At 41.9% G+C, this 24006-nt stretch overlaps 1 protein-coding gene and 1 long non-coding RNA gene across 4 annotated transcripts in view; both read right to left on the bottom strand.

Annotated features, from left to right (window-relative positions):
• Positions 1-20477, bottom strand: part of PLGRKT (plasminogen receptor with a C-terminal lysine) — an 87025-nt gene extending 66548 nt beyond the window's left edge. Inside the window, exons 1-3 of one of the 3 annotated variants that reach the window (XM_032291066.1) lie at positions 20374-20477; positions 11400-11525; positions 9433-9519 (exon numbers count right to left, since the gene is read on the bottom strand). In XM_032291066.1, the coding sequence (XP_032146957.1) occupies positions 9433-9513 (81 nt within the window). In that variant the 5' untranslated portion in view covers positions 9514-9519; positions 11400-11525; positions 20374-20477. Of the gene's footprint in view, positions 1-9432; positions 9520-11399; positions 11526-12462; positions 12768-20373 lie in introns of those variants that run through there. The other 2 variants (XM_032291064.1, XM_032291065.1) reach the window with 2 other exon arrangements.
• Positions 147-4210, bottom strand: LOC116559884. The gene is made up of 2 exons (XR_004272666.1): positions 2405-4210; positions 147-2086 (listed from the first exon to the last, which is right to left on the bottom strand). It is a non-coding gene; the product is annotated as an uncharacterized LOC116559884 (long non-coding RNA).
• Positions 20478-24006: the final 3529 nt, after the last annotated feature.

Raw genomic sequence — 24006 nt, forward strand, 5'->3', positions numbered from 1 at the left:
TATATACACACACACGCACACACACACACACACACACATATATTTTGTAGAGACAGGGTTTTGTCATGTTGCCCAGGCTGGTCTCGAATTCCTTGGCTTAAGCGATCCTCCTTCCAAGTAGCATGAGCCACCATGCCTGACTAATCTTTTTTTTTTTTTTTTTTTTTTTGTAGAAATGGGGTTTCACTGTTTTGACCAGGGGTATAGGTGTGAGCTACTCTTCCCAGCCTCTACATATTAAATAACTATATTTTTTGGATTATAGCTATGCCTCATTTTCTTAACACCAAAGTCTAACAATAGACATAAAGGTCAAAGTCTAGATCTCATGTATTTTTTTAAAATCTTTAGTTTGTTGAACACAATAAACAATAAATAAACATCTGCCCAACGAATCTTTATATTGACCATAACTGCTTTGCCTACATAACACTGTAGCATAGCACGAACCTATAGAATGTGTTCTTTCCTCATTCTCAAAATGCTTTTGCAGCCACTAAGGTGATATAAAATTAGTCAAGGTGTGCCACCTAGTGGCATTTTAAGGAACTATTCATTTTTACATGAATGATAGTTTACCATTCATCTATTATCCTAACACAGGCTAGAAAGAAATTGAAATTTGTTGATAATCTGAAAATATCATTATAACTAGTAGCATGAATCTTCACCATCACAATTTGAACCAAAGTAATTAGTTAAAAAAAGAAAACCTTTTGATTTGAGGCCTTTTATACATTTGATTAATCAGACTCCAGCAGTTAATTTAATTTCATATCCTGATTGGCTTACTATTAATTGAAAACTTGATTGGTTTCTATCTCCAACGTAGATTATATTAAATCACAATCACCAGTTATAATTATGTAGCATCACAGAAAAAGAAAGGAAAAAAATGATTCTCACTCCAGGCCATGCATTGCAGTCCCCTGGAGAGATTAAAATAACAACTCTGTAAAGGTCTGAGGTGGCACCCAAACATTCAAAAGCCCCTGGATGAATCCAATGTTCAGCCAGGATTGAGATCCTGACCAGTGGTATAAGAGATGGGGTTGAATCGAGAGTGGTCTTTTCCCCCAAAAGAAAAAAACATTAACAAGGAATTATTGAGCTGTGATTTATCTTTTTTTAATCAAAAAATATAGAAGAAACTCCAGTAAGATTTTAGTAGGCTTTACCTTAATACATGTTTTGCTTTAATTCTTCTATTTATCCTTTTCATAGAGGTGCCATTAAATAGAAAAATAGCCAAAAGACTCAATCACAGGCTAAAGATGTTATTTAGACATGGTATTTCAATCAGGATTTTTTTTTAAACTTCATCTTTGAACATCCTACTCAGACATCATCTTCTATTCCAGTAGTCCAGTCCATTCCATTTGTGGGGTCCTTTTAATCCTCGGGACTGCTGAGACATGAGGTCAATGCCAGCCCAGCCTTAGCTATTTGGATTCACTCAACAGATAGGGACGAGAACCCCCAGGGAGCTTCAGGAATATTGTCATAACATAATTCTTAAGTTTAGTGGGAGATTTGTTGGTGTTCATGTTATTATGCTCCATAACTTGAATTTAATATAAATATATTCTGTGGTATATATCAAATGTTTCAAAAAAAGTAAAGAACAACTCCAAACCCTAGAATGGTGCTGGAAGTTTAATTCCCTCAAGTAAGACACATTTAAGGAACAGTCTGATCTTCCAAAACTGCTGTAGATGAGGATGTTCCTCTCTAGGCTACCCCAGGAAGGATCAGAACTCAAGTATCTCTAGGGTTAGAAGGCTGGTTCAACCATATTGGAATATAGTCTCCTGCTTACCCTTTCTTGAAATTAGAAATAAAGTGTATCATGACCAACAAGAAAAACCTAGTCACCTTAAGCAACACATGTTGGGAGAGTCAATCCACCATGAGCCAAGTCTTCCTGCACAATCTTGCTGGTTAGGACAAGGTCACAAGCCCTGACTGCTTGTAGCTGGGCCATTTCCCAGAGTTGTGTTTGCAGTAAGCAACCTTGAGGGATGAGATTCTGTAACTGTGTTTTTTCTTGGATGCCGGTGATCATTGTGGGTTCTTGGCCTCCAACCTCTTTTTTTTTTTTTTTTTTTTTTTGAGACGGAGTTTCACTCTTGTTACCCAGGCTGGAGTGCAATGGTGCAACCTCGGCTCACCGCAACCTCTGCCTCCCGGGTTCAGGCAATTCTCCTGCCTCAGCCTCCTGAGTAGCTGGGATTACAGGCATGCGCCACCATGCCCAGCTGATTTTTTGTATTTTTAGTAGAGACGGGGTTTCACCATGTTGACCAGGATGGTCTCGATCTCTTGACCTCGTGATCCACCTGCCTCGGCCTCCCAAAGTGCTGGGATTACAGGCTTGAGCCACCGCGCCCGGCTGGCCTCCAACCTCTTAAGGAATAAGTGGTGGGGCCACTGCAGGTGGGCCATATGCTCGTAAAGCGAATATCGGACCCAAAAAGTGTTGCAGAAAGGTGATTTTATTTAGGTAGAGAAAGAAAGGAGGAGAAGAGAAAGTCTTCCACAAAGAGTGTGGAAGAGGATTCCAGAGGGGAAATCCGTCCAGGTGTGTGGGATAGGACATTTATCCTGGGAGGAACCCCCACCTTCTCCAAGACCCTGGGCCAATGAAAGGAGTTCCTTAGAACTTCCGCTGGAGTCATTTTTTAGTTTCTTCCCGCGCCCGCAAAATTCAAACATAAACCCTTGAATCTCCTGGATGGAGAGAGATGGGAGTGGGGCATGGCACCAGGAAATTTTTGCCCTTAAAGCTACACCCCCTCATGGACCCAGATAGAGAACACATTCCCTCAGTACCGTCTCCTTCCAATCCAAGAGCAGACCTTCCCGCCATTCATGATAAAAGTGATAACAGGCTCAAAGTTCCTCGCCTACGTCACAAACCCAGCGCATCCATCCCAGCATCCAACTAGGCTCTCCTTCATCTCCTCTATGGGACTTGGAGTGCATGCCCCTTCCTGTGCTACGAGTAATAAAGTCTTCTGCTAGCATCCATGAAATAATAACAGGCCAATTTACTACAGCAGTCCCCCCTTATCCACAGTTTCATTTTTCACAATAGTTTGAGTTACCCCTAGTCAACCTCAGTCTGAAAATATTAAATAGAAAATTTCACAAATAATTCATAATTTTTAAATTGCCTATCATTCTGAGTAGTGTGATAAAATCTCCCACCATTCCAGCTAGGACATGAATCATCCCCCTGTCTAGTGTAGCCAAGCTGTACACACTATCTACCTGTTAGTTACTTAGTAGCCATCTCAGTTATCAGATCAGCTGTCACATCATCACAGTGCCTAGTGTTCAGGTAACCCTTGTTTTACTTAACCACAGCCCCACAGTGCAACAGTAGTTATGCTGGCAATTTGGATATAACAAAGAGAAGACATAAAGTGCTTCTTTTAAGTGAAAGAGTGAAGTTCTCAATAAGAAAAAAAATCAAGGATTCCCCAGCAAGATGGCCAAATAGGAACAGCTCGGGTCTACAACTCCCAATGAGACCAACGCAGAAGGTGGGTGATTTCTGCATTTCCAAAGGAGGTACCCAACTCACCTTATTGGGACTAGTTAGCCAGTGGGTGCAGCCCACGGAGGGTAAGCTGAAGCAGGGTGGGGCATCGTCTCACCTGGGAAGTGCAAGGAGTTGGGGAACTCCCTACCCTAGCCAAGGAAAGCTGTGAAGGACCATGCCATGAGGGATGGAGCCATCTGGCCCAGATATCATGCTTTTCCCATGGTCTTTGCAACCCACAGACCAGGAGATTTTCTCAGGTGCCTACACCACCAGGGCCCTGGGTATTAAGCACAAAACTGGGTGGCTATTTGGGCATACACCAAGTTATCTGCAGGAGTTTTTTGTTTTTGTTTTTGTTTTTTTGCACCACAGTAGCACCTGGAGTGCAACGAGACAGAACTGTTCACTCCCCTGGAAAGGGGGCTGAAGCCAGGGAGCCAAGCGGTCTTGCTCAGTGAATCCCACCTCTACAGAGCCCAGCAAGCTAAGCTATACCGGTTTGAAATTCAGGCAGCACAGCAGTCTGAAGTCAACCTGGGATGCTCGAGCTGGTCGGGAGAAAAAGCCCATCTGACAAAGGGCTAATATCCAGAATCTACAAGGAACTTAAATTTACAAGAAAAAAAAAGAACCCTATCATATCCTTCAAAGGGTGAAGGATATGAACAGACTCTTTTCAAAAGAAGACATTTATGCGGCCAACAAACATATGAAAAAAAAAGCTCATCACTGGTCACTAGAGAAATGCAAATCAAAACCACAGTGAGATACCATCTCATGCTAGTTAGAATGGCAATCATTAAAAAGACAAGACACAACAGATGCTGGAGAGGATGTGGAGAAATAGGAACACTTTTACACTGTTGGTGGGAGTGTAAATTAGTTCAACCATTGTGGAAGACAGTGTGGCGATTCCTCAAGGATCTAGAACTAGAAATACCATATGATCCAGCAATCTCATTACTGGGTATATACCCAAAGGATTATAAATCATTCTACTATAAATACACATGCACATGTATGCATAAAGCAGCACTATTCACAATAGCAAAGACTTGGAACCAACCCAAATGCCCATCAATGATAGACTGGATAAAGAAAATGTCACACATATACACCATGGAATACTACGCAGCCATAAAAAAGAATGAGTTCATGTCCTTTGCAGGGACATGGATGAAGCTGGAAACCATCATTCTCAGCAAACTAACACAGGAACAGAAAACCAAATACCCCATGTACTCACTCATAAGTGGGAGCTGAACAATGAGAACATATGGGCACAGGGAGGGGAACATCACACACTGGGGCCTGTTAGAGGGTGGTACCAAGGGGAGGGATAGCATTAGAAGAAATACCTAATGTAGATGACGGGTTCATGGGTGCAGCAAACCACCCTGGTACATGTATACCTATGTAACAAACCTGAACATTCTGCACATGTATCTCAGTATAATAATTTAAAAAAAGAAAAATATCATATGCCTAAGATGCACAGTACAATAAGATATCTTGAGAAGACAATATACAGATAACTTATTATATTGTTATAATTATTCTATTTTTGTTATTGTTAATCTCTTACTGTAGTTAATTTATAAATTAAACTTTATCATAAGTATATATGTCCTAGGAGAACCATAGTATACATAGGCTTCAGCACTATCCATGATTTCAGGTATTGAATGGGGTTCTTGGACCATATCGCCCACAGATAAGGAGGACTATCGTTGTTTGCAAGCAGCATAAAATCCCAGACACTTTACATGGCCTGATAGTTTTGGTGACAAAGGTGAGATGCTCATAGAGATATCTGACTTTCTGGAAAAGAAGGGACAGGGCCCTGGGTGGCTGGGTTAGAGGACGTGAGAAGATTCCCAGAGATATGGTAGTAAATGCTCTTGCCTAGATGGTGGTGAGGATGGGGAAGTAGAATAAGGGTTATTCACTGTCCTATGTGTTAAATGTGGTTGAACAACAAAAGGTAGGGTTGAAACATGGTGTCCTAATGGTGCTTTGGTGGTGGCATGCTCCCCTCTGGGGTGGGAGAAGGGAAGGATGTTATCATGACACTGGAGCAGCAAGCCCCATGCTCCAACCAAAAGACAAGGCCACATGGCTATGGCTACTCAATCTAGGGATTCCCTAAAGCGGAAACAAATGGTGTCAGCAATGAGGGTAGAGAATTGTGGGTAGACTAAAAGCATCAGAAACTTGTTTGTTGAGCCCAGTGGCAGGAGGTCACTTGAAACGGAAAGTAAATACAAAACCTTGCTTACTAGCACTGAGCCGCAGTCTCTCTCCACTCCCTTACCCCTCCCCGGCATCTTCTCCAACTTCTGATGCTTTATGGAAGTATCCTGGGGAACATTAGCAAAGGGAGGGACTCAAACTTTCATGGCTCTGTTGGACTGGACAGGGGTGCCAAAGTCTACTTGGTCCCAGGGAAGGCAAGAATGCTAAGCATTGGGGTGGCCCAGAGCTCCAAAGACTGAAGGGCTGTGCAGTGGCACCAGCAAAGGCTGAAATAATGATGGCTCTGAGCGGCAGTTCTCTCCAGAGCCAGAGAACACAAGAGAGGAAGCAGCACCCATTCTGGAACGAGAAGCCAAAGGACAAAAAGTCCTCCCTGCCCCTTTACACTCTGATTTCTCCCCTAGCTGGAGAAATTTCCTAGCTGGAGACAGCATAATCTCTTTAAACTATGACCACCCTTGAAATACGTATGTTAAACTCTTTGGTCTCCGTTCTTTTATTATCATTGTTTTGTTTTTTTGAGATAGGGTCTCGCTCTGTCACCCAGGCTGGAGTGCAGTGGCATGATCACGGCTTGACCTTCCTGGGCTCAAACAATCTTCCCACCTCAGCCTCCTATGTAGCTGGGACTATAGGCGTGTAATACCATGCCTGGCTAATTTTTTAAAAATGTTTTAATGGAGAAGGAGTCTCACTATGTTGCCCAGGATAGTCCTGAATTCTTGGACTCAAGCAATCCTCCTGTCTTGGTCTCCCAGTGTGCTGGGATTACAGTGAGTATCATGCTTGGCCCTGTCTGTGTTCTGACTAGGCAGGAGAAAGTACCTGAATTCAACTGATAGAGTGTGAGCCAACTTCACAGCAAGGAAGAAAAATTAAAGGGACCTTTAGCCAATTCAAGATACTGTGACGTGTATCAACACTCTCCCTCCTGGCTACATACAAATGTACAATGACATTGATGCATTACATGCTTGTATTATAAAACTCACAGTGACTAGAAGGGACTTCCCAGTCAGGGATTCCCAGACCCTTTCCAGGTGGTCTAACAGAAACATAGAATCCCAGGGAGAAAGAAAAATCATCAAGCTCCAGTGAGACCACTGCACAGTACAGCAGCACCACCTGCTGGGCACAGGCACCAAATACATCCTGTATTAGTTTGCTGGGGCTGCCATAACAAAGGACCACAGACTGGATGGTTTATGCAGCAGAAATGTATCGTCTCTCGTCTGGAGCGGAGAAATCTAAAATCAAGGTGTTTGCAGAGTTTGTTCCTGGCTAAGGCTGTGAGATAAGCAACTGTTCCAGGCCCCTTTCCTTGGCTTGTACACAGCTGTCTTCATATTCACATTGTATGCTCCCAGTGAATGGTCCCAGTATGAACTGTATGGTCCTGTGTCCAAATTTCTTCTTCTCATAAAGCCATCAGTCACCCTGAATTAGAGCCCATTCTAAGGACCTCATTTTAATTTGATTACCTCTATAAAGACCCTATCTCCAAACAAGTTCACATTCTGAAGTACTACGGGTGAAGGCTTCAACATATGAATTGGGAGGGACACATTTCAACACATAACAGAAAGGGGAAGCAATCATTGGTCTGCTGCTGAGCTCTAGTTAAAAATGAACTCCTGGCTCATGGAGGCTTGTAACTCCCAGGCCTGAGGTCTCCATTTTGGGGTGGGTCAACCAGGACATGACAACTACAAGGAAAGTAGCTCCCACACTCTCCCCCTGCCACAATCCACCCCTTGCTCATGGTCCACTGTGAAAGCAGTAGGTTCCCTAAGCTCGATGTTACTCAGCTGTAACACAAACCCTCTGAGTGCATAGCTGTCACTGCAGCCATGCCTATCTTTGTCACCTCACTGAGTTTTGGTGGATGTGGGGAATTAACACCACCACGCTCATGCTGCTTGCTGTGCTTTGAGTGATAAAGCTCTGACTCTGATGTAGGTGTCTCCAGTCTTCTGTAACAGGCTAACATGTTACCTTGCAAGTAAGGTAAAATCCTAGACCCTTCACAAATCCTGACATCATGGGGACCAACATAAGAGTAAAAACCCTGTAGTTTCCAAAGGTCTTTGACAAGGACATGCTAAGCATTCAACACTTGGCTGATTTGTAAACCTAATACTTGGTCTCCCCTAGATCACTGCTCTGTTACAGTAATTCAGTTGTCCATTTTTTCAACTGTTGCGTAACTTATGTTTTTAATGACTCTTGTCAGTCATTAAAAACAACAGTAACAACAGCAACAAATACTTATGGGGTGAAAGCATTTTTCTAAAAACTTGAGGCATTATTCTATATACTATATTTCATCTTTAATCTTTAAAACATCCCTCTGAAAGGAGTATTATTACCACCAGTGTACAGATCAGGAGACTGAGGCACAAGTCACACAGTTAGTCAAGGGCGGGACTAGGATTCAAACCCAGGCAGTCTGGCTTTAGTCCTCATTTTTAACCACTAGCTTCATGCCTTACAGGAGGGCGTTCTACTCCCAGGGCCATACTGGGCCACAGAGGCCTAGATATCTTTGTCTGAACTCTTAGGAAAATAATTCAGGTCAAACTTAAGACTTGATTTTTTGACTTGCAACATTTTAAAATGTTTTTTACAACCTGTATTAGGCAATTAGATAATCTTCTGAAGTGCTTTGATCTTTTCTGTCAAGCCATTGTCTAAATCCAATGTTAAGATTTCACACTTCATGTTAGTTTCCTATTGCGGCTATAACAACTTATATAAAATTAGTGGTTTAAAACAACACCAATCTATTATCTTATAGTTCTGAGGTCAGAAGTCCAAAATGGGATGGTAGGACTGCATCCCTGTGAGGGGTCTACAAAATAATCTGTTTCTTTGCCTTTTCCAGCCTGTAGGATCTTCCTGAATTGCTTGACTCATGACCCTTGCGGAATCTTCAAAGTCAGCAGCGTAGCATCTTCAAATCTCTCTAACACTGACTCTCATGCTTTCTTCTTTCTCTTATAAAGACCCTGTTGGGCCAGGAACACATACCTGTAATCCCAGCATTTTGGGAGGCTGAGGCGGGTGGATCATTTGAGGCCAGGAGTTTGAGACCAGCCTGGCCAACATGGCGAAACTTTGTCTCTATACAAAAATTAGCCAGGAGTGATGGCGCAAGCCTGTAATCCCAGCTACTTAGGAGGCTGAGGCACGAAAATCACTTGAACCTGGGAGGCAGAGGTTGCAGTGAGCCAAGCACTCCAGCCTGGGCAACACAGTGAGACTCCACCTCAAAAGAAAAAAAACAAAAAAAGGCCTTTGAGATGACAATGAACCCATCTGCATAATCCAGGATAATTTCCCCATCGCAAACATTATCTTTGGGGGTAGGGGGCATGAGTCTGTGTAACACATACTCTAAGCAGTTATCTCTTCCTGCAGAATGGAAGTTTTTACACAAATTTATCTGGATTGGAGATTTAAACTAGCCCACTCACCAGATAATTAGTAATCCATTTCATCTTGGTTTTGAGGATGCAGCCCAAGAACATTTTATTTTGGGGGATCAAAGAGAATATAGGGTTGAAACACATGTGGTAGAAACTTTAAACATTGTAACATAATAGCTTAATTATTTTAAAACATACCTGAAGTCGAGCATTCATAAGCATGAACTCCTTTTGATTTTTCATGTTTTCATTCATAGATTTTGAAAATATAAACCCCATCTTGACCTAAAATTTTAAAAAAGCAAAGAGATGTCTAATAATATACTACATGCATCCTTGTGTGCTCTGCTTTGAGCTACCTTGGGCTTATGACAAAGTAAAAAAAAAAAAAAAAAAAAGGAAAATTTCTGATCTAGCCACACCACAGTGTGGATTCTATTCCTTGCTCCCAACTAGCTGCCTGACCTCAGGTATACTTAAAGAGTCTGGCCATCATTTTACTCACCTAACACCAACTGACTGAACTGGATAATTTCCAAAATCTTTCCCTGCTCTGTAAGTATGTGGCTGTTTCCTGATTTTTTTTTTTCATCATAAATCTTGAAGAACTGAATTCTTGAAGAAAAAAACAACTCGCTTTTTTCGTGAGGGGCAGGGTGGATACCATCCAGCCTCTTACCTCCGTACAGTTAGACACCAGAACCTTTGCATCTGAGGAAGGGTGATTCAGAAGATGCCTTGTGCATCTTGAGAACATATTTCTTTGTGCTCTTTACATTTTCATTTTAAGAAGATTGAGCTGTCTGAAGGTCAATAAATCAGCTATTCTTCCTATTATCCCACCACAGTCTCTGTCCGTCTCCTTCATGCCTCTTATTTCCATCCACCCACTGCTGACAGCCTTAACCATCCTCCTTCCTCCAGCTTCACTTTCAGTCTCTCCAAGCTAGTATGTACTAAAGTCCTCAAAAATGGAAAAACATACAATACTTAAACATCCTGGGAATGGACTTTTTAGACGAATACACCGTAGTGTCTATCTTATATAAGTTTTTAAGTGGGCTGTCAACTCTACATGAAACAGAACTCCAATTTTTGTTCTTAATCCAACTGCGTGGGTAAAGAAGATCTTGAGTTAGTTGTTGGTTGCATTTCATAATATTGAAAAACTCCGGGAAAGTTACAACTGCTCTACCCTTCTCAACAATGTTGCTGATATCTTTTCTCTTTAGCAGGCTGTTGAGTAGGTTTATGAACCTTAGGTAAGAACAGCCAGTCCTAATTCATTATAGCCAGGATTCACAAGTATTCTGTGGGAAGCCCAGACAGAGCTTCTGCTTTATATATCCTCAGCAGGAATTTCTGGGTTCTGGCCGAGAAGATGATGAGGAGAGAGGGTATTTCATGTCGTGATAGATGGGTTATCCCTGCTAACGGGATTCCAGGTGACTGGGAGCTGTAAGCAAGACTTCAGTGACTTCCTTGTATTCTGGGCAAGGACACACCCTGGAGTTTCAGGGCTCTGTGCTGAAACAATTTCAGCTACCTCCTCTTGCTCACAAAATACATGTCAGCTTCAAAGCTGAGCACAGAATACCAAACCACTTACCAGGATGAAGAGGCACAGTGCTGAACAGGCCTGAGGTGGTGAGGTTTCCCTCCTCCTCTGCCACTGTGCCACTCCAGCACCCTGTGACCAGAGTTAGAGGCCACTCACTGAGAGCAGGGCGATTTGGCAGTTCTTTCCTTTCTCCAAACCTTGACAGCCCCATGTGACTCATCTCTAACAGCAGACCAGAATCTGCCTGAGGTTAGGAGCAAGATATTATTCATCTTGACAGTTTCCTTCATGTCTACTTCCCTTAAATGTTTACACAAAGCATGAGAGATGTAAGAAAAACTGTGGCTCAGGCCACTTCCCAGTCCTTATTTTTCTTCTGCACACAGGAGCGGATAACTACATTTTTACACCTGCGGCAAACATTTATAAAGAAAATAACTGTCCTCTAGTACCATTCCTCCACACACCCTGTATATCACAGAGCTGTGTGCTTTAAAGTGCTCCTGTTTATAAGGGGGTGGGATCGCCCCTGAAAAGGGAGACAGTCCTCATGTCAGTCATCTGGGAAAGAAACCCTGTCTAGGAAGTTAGTATTTAGACTTACCTCTTTCTGGGCCTTGCTTTCTTGGGTCTGGACTCGTAGTTTGAGTGTGTTGGAGGACGCTCCCAGGTGGAAGGGTTAAAGGTGAAAGCCAAGCAGGAAGAAGAGCTTCCTTATGGGAAACAACACCTGAGAATAAATGTACCACACCTTGTAAATTTCACCCTGGAGTTCCCTATTTTCAACCTCCTCTCCTTTCCCAACTTCCCCATTCCTGACAGTCATTTCCCAAAGTCTAGGAATATTCCCTAGGGTGTCCAGAATGCTTTCAGCTATCTCCTCTTGCTCACAAAATACATATCAGAAAGTAAACAAAAGTTGACCTTGCAATAGGGATAACTTTGATTTCACACATTTGCATAAGGTAAGTCTTTAAAAAATTCTAACACTTTTTACCATGGGTAAAAAATGTCTTGCTACTTATACAGTTTAAACATCACTGTGTCTCAGAGTGGTGCTTTGCAGAGAATGCTGATTTCAATCCCTCTGCCTTCATTTTCCCTTTGATTCCTTCTGAGATCTTGAAAGGGGTCTTTAATGCTTCAGCCCTGCCTCAGGTGAGCTATGGATTACTATGGAAAGGTGTATTTCTTGGGGGGTGGGGGGAGGTGGAGGCTGCAAGTTCCACACAGCCTTTTTTTCTGGTCACCCCTGAGTACCTGCATTTGATTTTACTTGGTGGGGCGGGGGGGATTAATTCCATGAATTGTCATCGGAATTACTGCGCTGACTTACTTCCTAATCAAATGACACAATACCTAAATGTATGACTGACCGTCTCACCACAATCACTTTCCATAAATATTTGCATTACATTCAAACTAAGCCACTTCCCCCAGCAAATACCAGCTCGGAGCCTACAGCTTCCGGAGGTTTTCTTAATTACCACCACCCTCACACTCCCCAAGGCCAATTACTGTAATTTAGGTATTTCCCGCAATGATGTGCTGATTTCTGTTGATAGCACTCTGCCAGTTTTTCTCAACTCTGTTATAACGCTACGGAGAGATCCCGAGTCCACTCCAGGCGACAAGAACGCACTCTAATGGAATGAGGTTGGCAATACCTATCAGCACCAGGGGCAGTGCGAGAGCCAAGGGCCGGCGCTCACGAGGAGCGGGCGCTCAGCGCGGCCTGGCAAGCCCGGAGCGCAGGAGATCCCGCTGGCTGACGTGGCCGGGATGATCCTTCCCCCACCCGCCTGCGGCCGGTGTTCACTCACTGGGCAGCGGAGGCGCGAGGACCAGGCGGCCCGTGCAGTGGCCCCCAGGCCCGGGGTCCTTTCGCCCGCGTCAGGGACCCGGCCTCGCCCCACCCAGCCTCGGGATTGGAGCCGAGCCATAATAGATGACGTGCCTCAGCCAATCCGCGCAGCCGTCGGCTTCTTTAAAGGGCCAGCACGCCTACGGGAGAAGCCTGGTGTGTTCTTCCGGGAGAGGCGCCCGGCGACCGGATGTGGGGGGGCAGGCTAAAAGGGGCAAATTAAAAACCGCCGCAACTCACCTGCCAGTTTTTTGAGAGGAGGCCGAGGAAGTGGAGTGGAATTCTCAGTTATAATGCCTCTGTTCCCTTATCTGTTAAATTGCCACTATTAAAGAAGCATAAAGATAAGCCGAGAACGAAAAAGAACAGACTTGACCAAAATTACTCATTCTCTTTTGGACAGAACCGTCTTTCTTCCCTGGTGCTATGAGAGATGTCTGTCTCGTCTCAATCTCACTAGCAATTTCTATCTTGAGTAAGCCAAGTTTCTCTCCCAGCCTCATTGAGAGAATACTTGAATTGTTGGCCCTCTGTTCTTTGCTCCCAAATGGCTTGGAAAAATAGCATGAACTTCATCAGTCTTGGGCCTTCAGGAAGGTCGCTGTTCACCACCACAGCGGCGGAGAAGTCATGTAACCTCCTCTAGGCTCAGCCTGTGAGTGAACACCGCCCTGACCTCCTGGGCGCGTCCTGATGCTCTCAACAGCAGCCCTCAGGATTCTGGAGCATGGGTCCCACATTCCAGATACTATTTGTTGGATGGCTGGATGGGGAAATTGCAACAGCATCTCTTCTCCAGTTGTGGGAATGGGCGGGTTACCAGGAGGAAAGCCTTGTGGAGCTTTGACACTCTTTAAGGGAGGTTAACAACTGGTACAAGAAGTAAGGAATCGTATTTGAGTGCACAGACTTTAGCATCAACACACCTACCTTCAATTTCTAGGTCTGTCATTGTCACTCTGTGACTGTCACCTGTGCAATAGGACTAAAGCCATCTATAGAGTTGTGAGGACTAAATGAGATAATATACGTAGGCACTTAGCACAGTGTCTGGCACATAGCCTTCAATAAACAGTAGTAACCAGTAACAGCAGGGAGCTGTTACTAACTCTAGGGCTGAGGGGATGGGGGAAGGGAGGAGTTACTAAAACCAGGCGAGATCGGTAGCTGTGGTTGTAGGAGAGAGTAATCAACTGGAACTATGTTGTTAAGTAGAGGAAAGCAAGCAATGCCAACTTTTCACCAAGTAGGGTGAGATTCTATAGTTGTAGCCAATGCTAGGACCAAAGCAGGGACAGAGTGGAGGAGACCCAGCTCTCTGTTCTCCCAGCTCTGATATCCAACTAGGGTCTTCCATTGGCTGGATCCACCAGGAAGCCAGAAGACAAGGGAGCTAGGTCTATGCAGGCTATGGAGGTCAGCCTCCTGGGCACAATGCCTGGAGGGATAAATAGAAAATACCCAGCACATCATTTCTACAAGCTTGGGCTTATTGTGTTTGGAAGCCTAGATCCAAAGGAAGAAATGCTTCCGCTAGAGGACCCAGTCACTGGATTGAATGGAACTGAATTACAATTCATTAAATTGAAAGCTGAAACTGCCCTCTGGTCATTTTGGTTCCCCATAGTGGTAGAATGGGATGATTGATCCCAATTACCAACGGGAAATTGGGTTACATCTATATATTGAGGGCATGAGAAGTACGAATGACACCTAGAGATTCACTGGGCACTTCTTAACCCTACCATGTACAATAATAATGATTATCAGATAACCGAATTGATGCAGAAATTTCAGGTCATCATTGGTTGGGAGTGGCAGCTCACACCTATGATCCCAGCACTTTGGGAGGCTGAGGTGGGCAGATCACCTGAGGCCAGGAGTTCGAGACAAGTCTGACCAACACAGTGAAACCCCGTCTCTACTAACAATACAAAAATTAGCTAGGCGTGGTGGCCTACACCTCTAGTTCCAGCTACTCAGGAGGTTGAGATGGGAGAATCGCTTGAACCCAGGAGGCGGAGGTTGCAGTGAGCCGAGATGATGCCATTGCCCTCCAGCCTGGACAAGAAAGTAAGACTGTCTCAAAAAAATAAAAATAAAAAATTTTGAATGGATATGATCATGTCAAATGCAGCTACTTATATAGGGTCTTTCCTCTCCTGTATTAGTATACATTCTGGTTTTAGACTTAAAATGTAAGGTACGTCTTCAGCAAATTATGAAGAAACATTGCTTCACAGGAGTCATTTTGGTTATGGAGTATCATTATTTTATACTCCATTAATTATATAACTCTAGCCAGCCATGTCTTCCACCACACAAACCTATATATTCCAGGTTTGTTTACAGTAAAACCAACCTGGATATATCCAGGTGTATCCTGCGCCAAATTTTTGCTGATAAGGAGTTGACAAATACCTTTAGTGTGTTTACCAAGAGGTCAGGTTATTAGCATGTTTACAAGGAGTTTGTGTTGATGCCATTTGATTCTTTTCTTCCTAGATTTATTTTGAGTACAATAAAACTGAAACTCCAAGCCCCACAAAACTCCCTTGCCAATAAAATCGGTCTCTGCTCAAAAAAAAAAAAGAAATTTCAGGTCATGCAGAAATTCAAGTGTTGATGCACCATACCAGGAAAAAAATCCTGATCTACCTAGGTGCTGGCATAGGGAAAGGAAAACGTAAGTAAATGAGTAGGAAGCTATGATTATTAATTTTAGCCTTGCAACAAGCTATAGAGGCAGAAATTCTAGTAGCTCTACATTTAAAATGTTAATTACTTCTTCCCTGACCCTCTTTTCCTATTACCCTGCATGAAGGGTACTGGTGGAGATAAATATTACAATGTAGCTTCTAGGTGAGAATATACCTGAACTGACATCACCTCAAGGCAATATGGTGGCTGATGGGGCTTGTTAAGGAAAATCAAAGCTGGACAATAGGTTAAAAGAGTAAAAATAGATTTTTATTCATCACCTTTTGAAACAGGGGGAAAAGAGACCTTGGTAAAGAACTGGGCTCAATTCTGAATATAGTAAGGATAAGTGGGGATTTATAGCCAAGGAGCAGGTAGTGAGGGTGGGGGTAGTGAATGGAAAATTACTAAGAGAAATCAAGGGTAGGGGAAATCCTTGCTAAAGTGACTTAGCAGGATTCTTGCTAACACTGACTCTGCAAGGATGAACACTGCAGCCCAAGGTCAAGATCTAATTAAGCTGATCTCTTTGTACAGCATCACCTGGGCTCTCCTCAGCTGGTTTCCATTTGGATTTGGACTGTGGGAGGCATTCAGGCAGATGGGAGGCAGGAGGAAAAAGACATCAGGGTATATTTTCTCTGTTCTTTCTCTGTTTGGGGCTGAGTATCTGGCATTGGTTGTGTTTCTCCACAACTGCAGCTCTTGGCAAGTGGTCCCTTCTCCATGGCTCCAACACCATGGCCTCTGGAAACACTTTTTCCCCTTACTATGTAGCCTAGAGAGAGCACAATCTTCCTGCTGTTGCTAGACTCTGGATGCCTCACCTGGATGGTTTTCTTAACTTGGCCCTTTTAAGTAGTGGCTTCACTAAATCTCTTTAGTCAAACCACTGATTCCTGATGGATACACCTTAACCTGAACACACACATTATAAATATTCTTGTATGTATGATGTTGTTCACAATTTTAAAACATAAGTGGAAAAAAGTGACCATAGAAAAATATGCCCAGGGAATTGAGAAAAAAGTCTTGGTATAGATATTGGACACATTTTATAAAATGTGGAGTAAGAGGGTAAAAGGAAACTTATTTCAGTATCAAATGGCATATAACTTTAACAAGTATGTGAATTATTTTCAGTTGTATGAATTTTTGAATTTATATGTGTATATTTTTACACATATATGTGTTTTATATCATCTTGCATTATAGTGTGAGGATTTTTATGTTGCTACATTGCATTTACATTTACTTTTTTTTTTTTTTTGTTTGAGACGGAGTTTCACTCATGTTACCCAGGCTGGAGTGCAATGGTGCGATCTCGGCTCACCACAACCTCCGCCTCCTGGGTTCAGGCAATTCTCCTGCCTCAGCCTCCCGAGTAGCTGGGATTACAAGCACGCGCCACCATGCCCAGCTAATTTTTTGTATTTTTAGTAGAGGCGGGGTTTCACCTTGTTGACCAGGATGGTCTCGATCTCTTGACCTCGTGATCCACCCGCCTCGGCCTCCCAAAGTGCTGGGATTACAGGCATGAGCCACCGCGCCCGGCCCTACATTTACATTTTTAACAGCTAAAGGATTTTCAATAAGTGTCTATATAACAACTTCCATTGCTGGAGATATATATATATATATATATATATACACACACACATAAATATTTATGTATATATGTGTATACACTGAGTTAAGTAGATAAATATTTTAAAGAAAATTGATGTAAAATCCTCAACTCATTTGATGTTCCCTATTCCAGGACAGCAAAATTGCTCAATATTTCCTTGGACCTCCATAAAGAAGCAGTTTTTCAAAAAATAAAGTGTTTGGAAGTTTAAGATGTGCCTAGAGATATCTCCTTTTAAGAGAGATGCTTTCACAAGGATTTGAATTTACCCATTGATCTGGGAACCAGGTTTAGCCAAGAACTTCAGTCTGTGAAGGACTGCAAATAGTTGCACAGTGTGGAACTGAGGCTAGAAGCTCCTTAATATTAAATCATTCTGCGATGATGCTCCCCAAAATTTGGATTTTAATCTTCACTCCAACCCTGGTGCACCTCTGTACCTTGGATATGACCCGGACACAAGCTTTGTGTAAGCCTTCTTTGGACTTTGTCCATTCCTCTATGGTGACACCATGTGGCAGTGTAATGCAATGGCATCAATGGACTCAGATCCTGTTCTCTCCCTACCTAGAGATTTTTTTAAATTGAGATATAAAATTTACAACCATAAAATGTACCACCTTAAAACGTACAATTTAATGGTTTTTAATATATTCAAAAAGTTTTACAACCATCACCACTAATTCCATAACATTTTCATCACCCCTGAAAGAAACCTCATACCCATTAACAGTCACTTCCCATTCCCCAGTTTCTGGAGACTCCTAACCTACTTTCTGTTTTTATAGATTTGCCTATTCTGGACATTTTATATAAATACAACCTATAATCTATGGCCTTCTGTGTCTGGTTTCTTTTATTTAGTATAATATTTTCAAGGTTCCTCCAAGTTGTAGCATGTACCAGTACTTAATATCTTTTTATCTCTGTATTCCAATGTATGGATATACCACATTTTGTTTATTCAACATTGTGGGTCATTTGGATTGTTCCTATTTTTATGCTATTATAAATAATGCTGCTAAGTTTTTGTGTGAATGTCTGTTTTCAATCCTCTTGGATATATATGTAGAAGAGGAATGGCTGCGTCATATGGTAACTCTATGTTTAACTTTTTGGGGTTGAATAAATACACCATGCCAGCAGTGAATAAGGATGCTAATTTCACCACACCCTTGCACAACAGTTAAGTGCATAGACATTGGAGCCAGATATCTGGGTTCAAATCCCAGCTGTGCTATCTCCTTGCTGTGTTGTTTAGACAAGTTACTTAAGCTCTCTGCCTCAGTGTCCACATCTGTAAAATAGAAGCAATAACAGTACCTTCCTTATAGGATTGTTGTAAGATTTATGAGCTAATATGTGTAAATCACAAAAATAGGGTCTGATTTTTTAAATGGTCTATGTTTTACTATTACTGCTATTTTAATCTTTATTATAATTTTGTGTGGGTTTTTTTGTTGTTAATTTTATAGTTTTTAAAGGTAATGATAGAGTTTATCGATGTTTGTCATGAAAAGGAGTAATTGGGCCGGGCACAGTGGCTCATGACTGTAATCCCAGCACTTTGGGAGGCAGAGGCAGGTGGATCACCTGAGATCAGGAGATGGAGAGCATCCTGGCCAACATGGTGAAACACCATCTCTACTAAAAATACAAAAATTAGCTGGACATGGTGGTCCATGCCTATAATCCTAGCTACTCAGGAGGCTGAGGCAGGAGAATCTCTTGAACTCAGGAGGTGGAGCTTGCAGGGAGCTGAGATAGCACCACTGCACTCCAGCCTAGGCGACACAGTAAGACTCTGTCTCAAAAAAAAAAAAAAAAAAAAGACATTGGAGAAGATAAAAATGTAAGGGGCAGCAAAGTCAAGGAAGCTTTTTTGACCTGAGAATGATTATATTTCAGAGTGTGACCTGAATAAAACTGAGGCTTCACATGGTTCAGTCCAAGCATATAATAGCATTCCAAGAAAACATAAACTGAATGCCTGAACCACTGAAGAATAATGAGGGTCTTCACCTTACGCTTTCTTAAGGAGTCCCCACAAATGCTTCACACAGCATATTGAACAAGAAACTCCTAAAATCTTCTCTAGATACTTCTCTCTTTCCTATTTTTTTCCACTCACAGTAGCCGCTTATATCTATCCTCCTTCTTAACTGTGAGGTCACTATAGCACTATCCTAACCCTCCTGTTAACTTCATTCTCTTGAAACCCATGCAACTCACACGACCCCATTCTTAGCCTGTGAATCTCAGCCTCCTGCAGTCCTGTGAAATTCAACCTAGTCTCCTATTCCGAATTTATACAAAAATGACAGAGAATAGTTCCTGAACTCCGATGAGTAAAATGATCTACCTTATTATATGTGGTATTATAACAAATATACATTTAGTTTCTGTCCCCATTTTCCAGCACATAGCTCCTAAAACCCTTGTAACTTCCTGAGTGAGAGGTGTGCTAGGTGTATCTTTTGTTCTATGTGATATTTGACTCCAGTTTTTGACACAGAGCTCCTGATCCTTGGAATTTCCTTAGTGATAGGAGCATCTTTTGTTCTCAAGAAGTGACTCGTGATGGGCTTCTAGATGGGGGCTGGTCACAAGAATGACCAAGCCATATTAGAAGCTTGGAACTTTCAGCCCCTATCCCATCCTGTGAAAAGGGGAGAAGGGCTGAAGATTGAGTTAACAATTGCTGAAGTGTGCATGATGAAGTCCCCATAAAAATCCCTAAATGAGGGGATTTGGAGAGCTTCTGGGGTGCTGAACATGGAGGTGCTTGGAGGGTGGCCTATCCAGAGAGGGCATGGAAGCTCTGCATCCCTTCCTCCATACTTTGTTCTATGTACTTCTTCATCCGGCTGTTCATCTGTATCCTTTGTAATATCCTTTATAATAAACTGGTAAATGTAAGTTAACTGTTTCCCTCTGTTCTGTGAGCTGCACTAGGAAATTAATCAAACCCAAGGAGGGGATCATGGGGACCCAGAATTTAAAGCCAGTCAGTCAAGAGTCTCAGAGGCCTGGACTTTCTATTGGCATCTGAAGTTGGGGCAGCCTTGTGGGACTGAGCCCTTAATCTATGAGATTTAACTTTTAACTTTCTATAGATTATGTCAGAATTGAACTGAATTATAGGACACTCAGGTGGTGTCCACTGGAGAACTGCTTGGTGTGTAGGGAAAAACCCATGCACATATTGGTAACTAGAAATGTTCTGTGCTGAGTTGAGTGTAAGAGTAGAAAAAAGTTTGTTTTTTCCTCTCTCATTATATATTCCCCCTTCTTTGCAGTTATTCACAAGAAGGACATAGTATCTCTTTGTGTTACTCAGGGACATACTCTCTCTCTCTCTCTCTCTCTCACACACACACACACCTGGACCTCAGTCTTCTTTCTTTTCTCCTCCTTCTGTGGTAAGTATCCCTCAAGTGCTGGATAGCTTGGCCTAGTGGTGTCCATCAGAGTTCTTCGAAACAAACCTGATAACAGGTAACGTGTCAATGTTAGAATGTATTCTTTCACATGTCATGTCTCCATCTTCCTCTTGCCACCCAACAACACATGAAAAAGGAAGAGTTAACTGTGTTAAAGTGTTTGTAGTCACAGAAGGCATTAATTACCCTTTTCACAAAAACCAAGCAAATGAGGGTTATTGCCATTGCCATAACTATTGGAGTATGTGAAATACAGGGTAAAGGATACCCAGTGATTTTGCTTGAGACCAAGTTTTCTACACCAGAAGTAAAATAAGCTCACCTTTTCCAATCCAAACTTAACTTAGCCCTTACTGGGTTTGGAGAGACTCCTCATCTCTAGCCCCTGGAACCCTGCCTTGGGAGAGTTGGTCTTCACGGGGTAGAGGTATGTGTACATTGTTTGACTCCCCAGGAATGTCATTATTCGATCTTACTCCGAAAATGCTACCGTATCCCTCTTTTGCTTTTTCAGCTCTGATTAGCACAAAATCAGCAAGAACTTCTGGGTTGGAGGCCTTTACATGGGGTTGTGAAATGTTTATAACTCTAGTCTATAATTCACACATTTCCATTTGGCTTGTTCATACACAAGCATGAATTAAACCTACGCTTTTCCATTTATCTCCACCCAGTCATATTCTGTAAGGAAGTAAAACAGTTTATGTCCAGAGTTCACACACTTACCTAAGTGCTGATGCCTCACCTGATGGCATTTCTCAGCCTCTGAAGCTTTCCTTCTTTGTACTTGTTAAAAGAATGCTCTAACCACAACCCAGAGCCCTTTGCACTTGTCCCTGACAAGAAGTGCCCTTCTTGGGAATTTCTCCAAAGTAACTGGAGCCTGGTTAATGGCAAGCCTCAAGAGCATGGCTTTGAAACACTGCCAACATATTGCCACCAACTTCTCCATTTCCAGAAAAGACTGTAATTTCTTCTTTAGAAATCATGAGTGTCTTGATTGGTTTAGACTAATTTCCAGTAGTTCATTTTCCAAGGAAGTTTCTGTTTTGTTTTCAAACTTCCTTAATTTAGAGAATGCACAGAATATGAAACTGGCTATAGTATCCTACTCTGGAAAAGCATACTAAATACATACAAATATATATTTATTGTATATAAATATATACAAGTATATATGTAATGCATATAAATATATACAACTATGTGTGTATATCCCTTGATTTCCTTTTATCCCTTACTACTAATATCCCTCAATAAGTACTATTGGTTCTACTTTCAAATTATATTTTGAACGTGGTCTACAGAAACAGTTCCTACAGACTTTCCTGCCTCCATGAACGTAAGGCCATTCTACATTCCATTCTTCATACCATAGCTAGAGTTGTATTTTTAGAACATTCATCAGGCAACTACCCTGCTTTAAACCATCTGGTGGCTTTTCATTGCAAGTAGAATCCAACCTCTCCCCTTAGTCCTCAAGGCTCTTCATGATATAATTTGATCCACCATACCTCTCCCTTACTCTATCCTCTAGCCACAATTATCTTCTTTCCATCCTTGGAACTTGCCAAGCTTGTTCCACCCTTATAGTCTTTGCTCGTGTTTCTTCCCCCGGCCAAATAGGCTCTTTTGGCAGATCTTTCCATGGTTATCTTCATGGATTCATTTCTCAGATATCACCTCTTATGCATTCCATGACCACGATAACTAAAGAAACCTCGCACCTGTGCACTTCACCATATTACCCTGACTTGTTTTCTTTTTTCTTTTATAGGAATTTTCAGTATCTGAAATTGTTATTTATTAATTTCTGCTTGGAACGTATCTCTCTCAGAACAGAAAGGTCTTCCTGTCCTTTCAAGGAAATAGTGGGGAAAAGAAAAAAATTATTTCTCATTCTTTTATGATGAGCCTACAAAAATAAGTGTTAATTAAATTCTTTATCCAGTTCACCTAGGTATGATTACCAAAGGAAATGATTCACAAGGTGACTATTTCATTTGTGTGACACTCACTTATGTTATTAGTTCTAGAATATTAAGTCAATGAAATAATTTCCAGGATCTCCTGAAGAGTATCTCTCAATTGTAAACTTTATTTTTAGTGGCATTCTGGTGACTTATTGAGATTCCCCGGAATTAAAATATTTACCACACAGTGTTCCCAAACTCCCACAGCATTTATCCAGGCCTTAACTATTTATGTCTGGGTTTGTGAACTCATTGTGGATAGGGGGAATTATTGGAGGCCTCATCTTTGTTTTAAAGTATCTGTGGCATGGGATCTACCCTTTGAAGGCAAGAGCTCTTCACCTGCCCAGATCTTTTCCAGCTCAGGATAGGAAGGAAAGAGATGCAGGGTGAGGGAGGGAAGCATTTGATTGTGGGTGTCAGATGAGGACAGTTGCTACTCTCTGGTGACCCACATGTTAATTACCCCTGTCATTTAAACCATTGTTTTGTGTAACCAGAACAAAGTATTCTATTCCATGAAGTCTGCTTGATGTGAGATACATACAGGATGTGAATCTATGACAAAAATATTTAATATTTTTAAATACATTTAAAAATATTCAGTGCAGACAAAGCAGTTTGTCAGCGTCTTTGTTTTGAGTCTCTTTAGTATATACTGCTTTTGAAGATCAAGAACATTTACTGGAAATTGCTCCTTCACAGGAATTTGCTCATATCACTGCAGGTCCACTTGTAAGACCTTGAAATCAGTCCTCCTGAGATCAGCACAAATGAGGATCGTCTCTTTATTTAGAAGCAAAAGCAGCAAGTGGGGCAGACAGAGGCAGAAGGAAGGATGGTATTGATAAATCAGCCAAATTTAATGGAAGAAAGGAAGTTACAGCTGTATTTGCAAAAACTCTTTGCTTATTTTTTCCCTTAAATATTAAGTCACTAGTTTTCAAAACTTCAATATGAACATGACTCACCTGAGGACAATGTTAAAATGTTGATCCCTAAGACCCTGCCCCCAGGTTTGTATTCCAGGCAGAACCCTGGAATCTGTATTTTAAATACAAAGCCCAAATCAAGTGTAATGCAAGTAATCCTCAAGACACTCTGAGAAACAGCATATTGGCAATGATTAATTTATATCTCTAAAAATGAATAGAGTAGCTGTTGTATGAATGGGAAGTGTTGATATTCAAGATGACCAAAGTATCTAGCTCTTCAGCCCTGGCTCCCCACTGCTCTTCTCCTAGCTCAGCACTTCTCCATCCATTTTGACCAAATAAAAAAACTCACATAGAGTTTCAGGACTTCTCCCCCCATTCATTAACCATTTGTTTTGCTTTACATATTTTTTTGAGGTGATAAGATTTCTCTTTTTCTAAACACATCCTGTTTTTCAATCTCTGGATGGTTGATCAATTGTATGGGAAAATGAATGGTTGAAGGGTAGAAACAGGTGGGAAAGATGAACAAAACACAAATCCTCACATTAGTAATATGCAAATCACTGAGTAGCAAACTGAGTAAATACTCTCAATTCCCATCAACAACTTTAGAGAAAGGCAAATTCCGTTTGCCTCACTGTTGATCATTTAGGTAGACCCTGA

This window comes from Sapajus apella, unplaced genomic scaffold, assembly GCF_009761245.1.
Source record: "Sapajus apella isolate SASKATOON/1434 unplaced genomic scaffold, GSC_monkey_1.0 scaffold24, whole genome shotgun sequence".
In the NCBI taxonomy this organism is placed as follows: Eukaryota; Metazoa; Chordata; class Mammalia; order Primates; family Cebidae; genus Sapajus; species Sapajus apella.